We start from the raw sequence: 9,608 nt of genomic DNA, 5'->3' as shown, positions 1-9,608 counted from the left end.
CACGTGAGAAGGGAGGTACTGCAAACAGGTCAGATGTGCACTGAAAGTCACAGAACCATATTACTAGCTCCTGTTACTCACGAAGAAATTAAAGAGGTTGTCTTTGCCATCCCCATTGATAAAGCACCAGGACCAGATGGGTATTCTAGTGGATTCTTCAGAGATTCCTGGGACGTTGTTGGGAGTGATATTTGTAAAGCCACTATGGAGTTCTTTTCTTCAGGAAGACTGCTTACTCAAATAAATGCTACAAACATCACCCTCATCCCTAAGTGTGATAGACCTACAAATGTGAGCCACTTCAGACCTATTGCTTGTTGTAATATGGTTTATAAGGTGATCTCTAAACTGCTATGCAACAGATTGGCCCTTGTTCTACCTGATCTTATCCATGAGAATCAAGGTGCCTTTGTTAAAGGTAGGTCTATCATTGAGAATGTTCTTATATGCCAAGATATTATCCACCTTTATGCAAGGAAAGCTGTGACACCTAGATGTTTGTTCAAGATTGATTTACAGAAAGCATATGATACAATAGAGTGGGACTTTGTAGAAAGCATGCTTCATGGGCTTAATTTCCCTGTGCATTTTATTCAATTGGTAATGCAATGTGTAAGGACTACCACTTTCACTCTTTCTTTAAATGGGAGCAATTTTGGCTACTTCAAAGGACAAAGGGGTCCGAGGCGGGAGATCCCATCTCCCACTTCTTTTCACTATCTCGTATGGAGTACCTCACCAGTGATAAAATTTGCCACCGACAGGTGGCCATTCCAGTATCACCCATTATGCAAGAATTTGAAGCTTACCCACCTCATGTTTGCAGACGATCTTTTGATGTTTTGCAAAGGAAAACCTCAATCTATCTGGCTGCTTATGCGTGCATTCTCCTCATTCTCTAAGGCTTCAGGCCTAGCACTGAATCAAACTAAGTCTCAAATATTCTTTAATGGAGTTGTTTGAAGATATTAAGGAAGGGATCAAAATGGTGACTGGTTTCAGGGAAGGCACAATGCCATTCAAATACTTGGGAGTGCCTATTAAGGCGGGAAGACTTACCAAGATTGAATGCAGTGCACTCACTGAAAAAATGATAGCCCGGATAAGAGGAATGGGAGCCAAAAAATTATCCTATGCTGGACGAGTGACTTTGATCAATGCTGTGCTGAATACCCTCCAGAATTACTGGGCATAGATGTTTATCATTCCAAAGAGCATTATCAATAACATTATGGCAATTTGCAGGAATTACTTATGGGATGGGTCGTCTGTTTACCATAGGGTGCCTCTGGTGGCCTGGGACAAGGTCACGTTGCCAAAAAAAGAAGGAGGCCTGGGAATTCGAAGAGCTGATACCTGGAACATTGCCAATGTGGGCAAACTGGTAGACTGGCTTTACTGCAAAGCTGACAGACTTTGGATCAAATGGGTCAGTGATGTATACATAAAGGATCAGGACTGGCATTCCTACTCTCCTCCTTCTGATGCTACATGGGTATGGAAGACTATATGCAAAGTTAAAGAGAAACTAAAGATGGGATATGATAATGGCAGATGGACTGGGGATCCTAAGGGGTATTCTATCAGGAGCGGACATGCCTGGCTGTCACCAGATCACTTACAGCTTGACTGGACTGCAATCGTATGGAGTAATTGGAATGTGCCTAAGCATGCTATGACTACTTGGCTTCGAATGCACGAGGGAATGAATGTAAAGAGCAAATTAGCAAGACTGGGTTGTGGTGATGATGATCTGTGTCTGCTCTGTCAATTGCAGTCAGAAACAGTGGAGCATTTATTTTCTTCTTGTGTTTATGCACTTAGAGTTCAGGCCTGCTTGAAGCAGTGGTATAGGGGAACTTTCCCTACGATGGACAACCTGATAGCAACCCAAAGAGATAATATCCAATGGAGGGTGAAGGTTGCTATGTTTAATGCATTTACGTACTCTATATGGCATCAAAGGAATCAAGCACGAGTGATTGAGTGTCTGATAAGACCTGAAAGTGTAGCAGCACGAATAGAAGAAGACCTAAATAGCAGACTTAAGCTGAAATGTGGAAGAATAGCTGGTGGGATTCGAACACTGAACCTCTAGGGAAAGTGACAATTATTGTTGTATGAAATGGGACTCGATCCCTAAACCTCTTGTAACACTTAATTCTTTATTTTTATGATATATAATACTCACATTACACCAAAAAAAAAAAAAAAAAAGAAAAAGAAATACTACCTCTCTACGGTACATTATATAATCATGAAGTATAATTTAGTTTTTTCTTTTTAGATTTAATTTTACATCATTATTTGTGAATAATTTTGACATCGTATACACTATACAGTACATTATATAATTATGAAAACATTATTAAGTATTTCTGAAAGAAGTTTGTAGTATAAAAAAATTCAATCATTTATCACTATGAGTAAACGAGTATTTCTTATATAAAGGGATAGTCGTTCACAATACTTATTAATGTAAAGTTTAAAGTAGCTTTTGGGGAGGTAAGTTGAACCTTTGCAATAGAGAAATTATTGTGTTTGTGCGATTTTTTTTATTTTCTCAACGGTTTTATAGAAATAGTATTGTATTTTACATAGTATACAACAAAATTTGTGTAATTCAAAACGTATATGCTAGCGTATTTGTAACATAAGATGATATCGTATATTTTTATCCATCCCTATTGTTGTCCTAAAAATACTCCAACTATATGCTATAATAATGAAAACAGAGGTAAGAGTCAGTAAGTAATATAGGAGACTCAAGCATTATTTTAAAATTGATAGTTAACTTTAGTTCAAGTAATTAATTAATTATTATTAATGTTAAGAAGAGTTAGGTTAAATAATTAGGGTTTGGGTAATATTGGTAGTAGGAAGACCGCATGAGTAGTAAAAACAACCAGTGTAGACATACCAAATATTATCATTGAGTATGCGATAAAAGTAACAATATTAATTTCTCTGATTAATGGTAAAATACTAATAGGGGCAAACGTGATTGTGTCTCATAATCATGTTGATTAATTTTAATTTAAAATATGAATCGTAAGTGGTTAATTAATGCATGAATAGACGAGTCAACACAATTTTATTTATAAAAAATAAAGTTTAAAAGGTAAACATAAAGTATGCCCAGAGGAGACAGGGCACCAAAGTTAAAGAACTAAGTGTATAGGTATGTATGTATGTATGTGTAAATGTATTAAATATATTTATAATTTATAATAATTCGATACACATTATTAGTTTATTACCTTCTTCTAACAAATTTAGTAAATATATTTAATTTCTAAATATTAATAACAATCCCGTGAATTTTCACGGGTCTTAAACTAGTGCTCTTTAATGTAAACTCTTATGCAATTTAGAATTGTACTACTCCTTCTGTACAATTGTTTTTACCCATCGTCTAACATTTATTTCACAAGTTTATTAAAAATAAATTTTAAAAAGGTAAGAAACAATCCCGTGAATTTTCACGGGTGTTACACTAGTTTGTATTGTTAAAGCTAACCTTGGGTTTTGAAATATCTGTGGTGAACCATATGGTGATTTCCGCCCATATGAGGAGCAGTGATTTGACAGGTTAGCTTTGCTTAGATACGGAGGCTTGGGAGCGGTCTTCACTTTGTTGTCATCACTTTTTTTGTCTAGTTTTTTACTATTTAAACTCCATTTTTATTTTTGATATGGTTGTATTAAATGGGATGGTATTTGCATCCCTTAACTTGTAAATAATTATCTAACTACAACTTATCTATTTAAATTATCACCTTAAATCCCTCTTTACTCGTTTGTTCGCACTACAAGCTTGGGAAACCAAGTCTTGTGACACTCTCATGTGTTGGGGTTGCCTTGATGAAGGATTCGGACTTATGCGGGTGTTACAAAGCGTTTTATGGTATTGATGTAAGTTTTATTTAAAGTACCTTGATTGTTTTATTTTGTTATACACTGCCTCGGGTTCACGAGATGTTAACAACCTTATTTAGTTGGGAATGTCTTGCTAAAGGCTCCTATTTAAATAGGGTGTTGCAAGTACAGTTAGGAATTGGATCAAAACTGTCCAAAGTTTCCAAAAGATGTTGAACCTTTCTATAATATTCAATCAATGAAGAATTTGATTGAGTAGTAGAATTGAGTTCTTGAGTTAATTAATAAATTTCAATAAAATCCGACTGATAATACCTTTCCATGATCTTGTCCCATAATTCTTTTGCAGTTCTGATGTATTTCAAGGTTTCCCTGATTTATTTAACCATGGAATTCAGTATCCACTTAAGAACCATTAGATCAGCGAATAAACTGATGGTATTTCTTGTCAGTAGAAGGTGGCTTGACCAAGGAGCCATTAATGAACCCATCTTTATTCTTTGCAGCCAAGGCCATGAGAATGTCTTGTTTCCAACTGAGAAAACCAGTCCCATCAAACAACACTGCTGTAAGTTATGAGAAGGCCTGCTCAGAAGTTGAAAGATATAGAGGATCGTCATATTATTCATAAGGATCAAACGAAGATTGATCAAGCATGATGAAATGTTCATATGAGAAAAGATTGAAATTTATGGAAATTTGAGATGAGAAAGATGAAGATGTGAAGGAAGATGATGAAGATATGAAGAATAAAAGATGAATATTGTTGTATGAAGATGAAAGCGGAAGCGTATAATTGATTCTTGAATATCAAGAACCTGATACCATGTAAAACATCAATAGTCTTATATTGATGTACTTAATTGATTAATAAGAGAATAACATTGAATTGAATAGAATGTTTATTTCATGTCATAAAGTTGTGTTTACATAATGAGCCATACATGAGTTATAAGTATATATAGTTAGTTATAAGCCGACATAACTAAACAGGGGCGGATTTAAGGGGGTGATGGGGGTGAACCCTTACCCCATTAATCCTCCAAAAAATAAGATATATGTATATTTGTGTGCCTATATTTCATTAAACCTTTGTGGTTCAGTGGTAGAAGCAATCTCCCACCTTTGAGGCAACCTGAGTTCAAGCCCTTGCAACTGCAAGTTTTACTTACGCTCTTAGGAAGTATCGAACCTGCATCATCTTATTAGCTATTTACTTTTATTCAACCACCATGACAATGACAATATAGTGATAATTAAAAAAAGCGTAATCATATTTAATCATATTTAAAAATAAGTACTTCGGTGAGGCGTGCTACCGCTCTCCATTATTAGATTGTTTTAGTATTTATAAAGTATTAATTAACTTATATATTAATATAAGTTATTTTTAAAAGGGACTTATATTATTTTAAATATCGCACAAGACCTCGAAATGTTAGGGACGGTCCTGATTCAAGTAATTATATTTTAGCCTTTTTTATGCTATAGTTTTTATTAAACACCCTCATTCCGTAAATCCTAGATTAGCCACTGTAACTAACCCATGTTAACTAACTCCAGTTTAGGGTAACCAACTCTGGTTTGCTGCAACTAACGTATAACTAACTTTTAGTCTTTATACTTCAATACCTGTGCTATTACAGGCTAGCCATTATTTGCTCCATACAAGTTGTTCTCTGACATGAGTTTGCTACCGTTTTCACTTCATTTATATTATTGTTTGTTTACTTGGATGAGGTAAATGGTGGGAGCTAACACTCTGTGGGTGATATGATAAGACAACGAAGTATTTCTGTTAGAGAATTTAGTCGGATTATTATTCAGTGAAAACAATTTCTTCGAAGTAAGCTGACCACCGGGTGTTTAGTGAATTGCCAAATCAAAAGTACGTTAATCTTTATGCAAGCGTACGCTAATCTTTCTTTTGTAACGTGGTCGTGCGTCAGTCTCTTACAAAAAAGACCATCTATGTGTACGTCAACGTTACGCTAATTACTGGACAATGTGAACAATGCATTTGCTAATACATGCTCCATTTCTTAAATGTTATGGTTATACACTTATACATACAATGTGTAAAGTGTAAACGTGCAATAAAATGGATTGTTTAGTGCTTGTATTTTGCACTGTAAAAGACGCCAAATTCAAGCGTTTTCTACTTAGCGTGACATTTTTGTCGTTAGTTTTGTTTTGGTTTAAGGGCGAAACTTTGACTTTTTGTCCTCGTCTTTTAATTCCTTACGTCTTACGTCTTGTAAAATTCAGGGTTATTTAATAAGAATAATCCATACTATACCTCATCTTCTCAAAGTAATCCCAACCATAGTTTAACTCATATTAATCTGATTTTTGCCGTCATTTTTCATCTATTGCACATGTTTTAGTTGTGACGGTTATTACCAGTCATTTTTCATCTATTACACATGTTTTAGTTTTTGACGGCTAAACGTCGCCCCTAGTTTTGCTAAACGTCGCCCCTAATTTTACTATTTTGCCCTTGGCTACTTTATACACTATCACTCCCTTTATTTTCATTTCCGAGTTCAAAATATTTCCGCTTCAAAACCCGCTTCAAAATCCGCTTCAAAAAAACTTGAAATTCAAATCCGCTTGAAAAAAACCAAAAAAAAAAAAAAAAAAAAGAAAAAGAAAAAAACGGGACACAGCAACAACAAAACAGCAGCAGCAACAACAAAAGCCACCCAACAATTCATCAACAACAACATTAAACCCAAACCCAATTCATCATTAACAACAATTCATTATCAACAACAACAACCAATTCAACAATAAGGTATGTTTGTTTCTTTTAATTTTTGCAATCTTTTTAATTTTGTTAAATTAGTGTAGATTAGTTTATAGGGTGACTTAGGATAGGTAATATGTGACAAGATTAGAGCCAAATTTGTATAGATCTACGAAATTAGGGTAGAAAAACTGATGATTTGTACCCGGAAAAAAGAAAAAGAAAAAAAAAATCGATTTTTTGGCCCCAACGTGTGAATTACACGAAAACGCCCTGGCAGAAACATGTGATTTACACGTTTGGGCCTGGGCAGAAACATGTGATTTACACGTTTGGGTCTGGGCTCAAACGTGTGGTTTACATGTTCGTGCCTGGGCTCAAACGTGTAAATCACATGTTCGTGCCTGGGCTGAAACGTGTTTTCCACATGTTCGTGCCTGGGCTTATGCGTGTTTTCCACACGTTTCAGCCATTTTTTTTTTTTTTTTTTCGGAAAAACGTAATTTTTTTTTTTTTCAAAAAATCGTTTATTTAAATAGTTAAAACAATTAGTTTAATGTCGTTTATTTAAATAGTTAATTGAATTAGTTTAATGTCGTTAATTTACTTATTTATTGAATTAGTTTTACGTATTTTCGTATAATTATATTTATTATGTTAAATTATTTTCATAGTTAGTTAATTGTTAATTATTTAATTAGTAATACAATTACGGGTATTTTGCAGATGTCTGATGCCGATGAACGCAGAAACAAATTACATGCTTCAAATCGTCGAAAGGTAACGTTGAAGGTGGGGTCTACTACTATTGGGTCGAGAGAGATATCGATGCCTGATGAGTCGGAAGATTTCTATGCTGGGGAATATCAGGATTTCCAAAGGGAACTTGAGGAGGAGGCACGAAATAATCAGGAGTCGGAAAATGAGGTGCCGGTAAATGAGGATGTGGGTAATGAGGAGGCCGGTAATGTGGAGGTTAGTTCTGCTTTAAGTGTCAGGCGGGGCGAGAAAGGTAGGTTTGAGGTCTATGCCGAGGGTTCTAGTAGTTCTATTCCGGAGCCGCGGAGGAAAGTAAGGGCAAGGGGGAAAGATACTAGTTGGATTTTGACAGGTCCAGCACCGGGAGGTCCTTTAGTACCGGACGTGATTCCTAGTTTTGCCGGACATGTAGCTCATGTTTTGTGGAGTCAGCCTGAGGCGGATCGTAACTTGTTGACTAAGTATACTAGAGAGCGATCATTAGCCGAGCTCCGTAAGTGGAATTTGTCGGAAGCGGTCCGACGGATAGTTGAGGATTCAGAACTTGGTCACTTGCCTGGCATCATGCATAAACAATTGAACATGCCTTTAATCTGTGCTTTTATTGAGAGGTGGCAGCCCGACACCAACACTTTTCACATGCCTTGGGGTGAGATGACGATATTGCTTCATGATGTTGCGGAGATTCTTGGGATTCAGATTGACGGAGATCCTTGTAGTATTCCTGAGGCTGATATGGCACATCCTGTGCTTGGCGTGTCGGAGTTGTTGGGTATGACAGAGGGGGAGTTGGGAGCACAATAGGGACCAGAGAAGGATGCAAAGATCTATAAAGGTAATTTGATCTTAAACAAAGCATTGAAAGATTTGGTGCAAGGGGATAGGCGCGGGGTGAGGTCTGAGGCTCAGGGTTACTTGATGATGTTGTTGAGTTCGACGTTGTTTGTTGATAAATCGAGTGATAGGGTTCGGGCAAACACATTCCCGATGCTGAGGGATGTTGGTAGTATTAGTGGGTACGCTTGGGGTGCCGGAACATTGACTTATTTATACCGGCAGTTGGGTATTGCGACGAGGGCTGATTGTAAGGGTTTGTGCGGTTGTTTGACCTTGTTGCAGACTTGGATCTTTGAGTACTTCCCCCCTTTTAGGCCGATGGCTATGTTGGCGAGCACACCCGGGGCTCCGAGGGCGACGATTTGGTCTACTAGTGGGATACCTAAGGCTGAGTCGCACAGAGCTCTTGTCTCCTACCGAGAGCAGCTTGATATGATGTCGATTGAGTCGGTAGCTTGGAGACCGTACCCTAACCCTCCTGAGACCGAGCATCCTCGCAGTCTTTTCCATGGGTTGTTGAGATTTATTGACATTGTTGAGCCATATCAGCCAGATCGTTGTCTTCGACAATTTGGCTATATGCAGATCATTCCGACCCCCATGGCAAGACCTGATAAGGCCTACCGTCCAGTTATGTCGAAAGCCTATGATGTGCAGTTTGATGGTTCGTATTTGGACTACACTTGGACTCATTGGTCAATGCACAAGGCACATCTCGACAGATTGTCTTTACCTGCTCACCCACCTCATGCTTATGCGAAAGGGTATATGGAGTGGTTTGTTTCACACTCGCATCCATATGTGATGAACGTTCCTCGCGATGCTGATCAGATGCCCGCTTCTAGGTCCTACTTTCCGACTACGGTACGACTACATTTTTCCATATTTTAATAATATGTCTAAGTGTTAATGCCCGCTTTATATTTTAATAATATGTCTTAAGTTTTAATGCCTTTTTTTGTTTTTTAGGTGGGTCAGTCGCTTATTTAGAGGTTCTCACAGTACGACGATGTCGACGACCCTGCACTTACCGGCGAATTTAGGCAGTTTATAAGGACTGTCCATCCCCAGATGCGCGCATATACTGGTAGACCCCCCGTTGTTGAGGGGAGTAGAGGGAGAGGCCGGCGTCCTCCCATGGGTAGAGGCAGAGGGGATGACAGGAGAAGCCGTGAGGGAGACGACGGGGGATCGGGAGACGCTGATGAGTAGTTACAGTATTTATTAGTGATTTGTTTCACTAGAGATGTTGTTTGCTTTTTCTGTTGAATTTTTTATATTAGATTTGTTACGTTTTTTTTTTTGTTGAACATTTTCGGTTGAATTTTTAATGTTAGACATGTTACGTTATTTTGTTTTTTGTTGAACATTTTCGGTTGAATTT

The 9,608-nt window shown here is 37.3% G+C and overlaps 2 protein-coding genes across 2 annotated transcripts; both read left to right on the top strand.

Moving 5' to 3' along the window:
- Positions 1-1,231: 1,231 nt before the first annotated feature.
- Positions 1,232-2,098, top strand: LOC141629912 (uncharacterized). Its single transcript, XM_074442830.1, has one exon. It carries the CDS (start codon positions 1,232-1,234, stop codon positions 2,096-2,098), a length of 867 nt encoding a protein of 288 aa, XP_074298931.1.
- Positions 2,099-6,405: 4,307 nt separating this feature from the next.
- LOC141626975 (uncharacterized) lies at positions 6,406-9,499 on the top strand. The gene is made up of 2 exons (XM_074440518.1): positions 6,406-6,676; positions 7,355-9,499. Exon 2 carries the CDS (start codon positions 7,355-7,357, stop codon positions 8,189-8,191), a length of 837 nt encoding a protein of 278 aa, XP_074296619.1. The 5' UTR covers positions 6,406-6,676; the 3' UTR covers positions 8,192-9,499.
- The last annotated feature ends 109 nt before the right edge of the window (positions 9,500-9,608 follow it).

This window comes from Silene latifolia, chromosome Y (assembly GCF_048544455.1).
Source record: "Silene latifolia isolate original U9 population chromosome Y, ASM4854445v1, whole genome shotgun sequence".
Taxonomy (NCBI): Eukaryota; Viridiplantae; Streptophyta; class Magnoliopsida; order Caryophyllales; family Caryophyllaceae; genus Silene; species Silene latifolia.
Note: the sequence above shows the minus strand (reverse complement) of the source record. Positions and strands in the feature narration are given on the sequence as shown.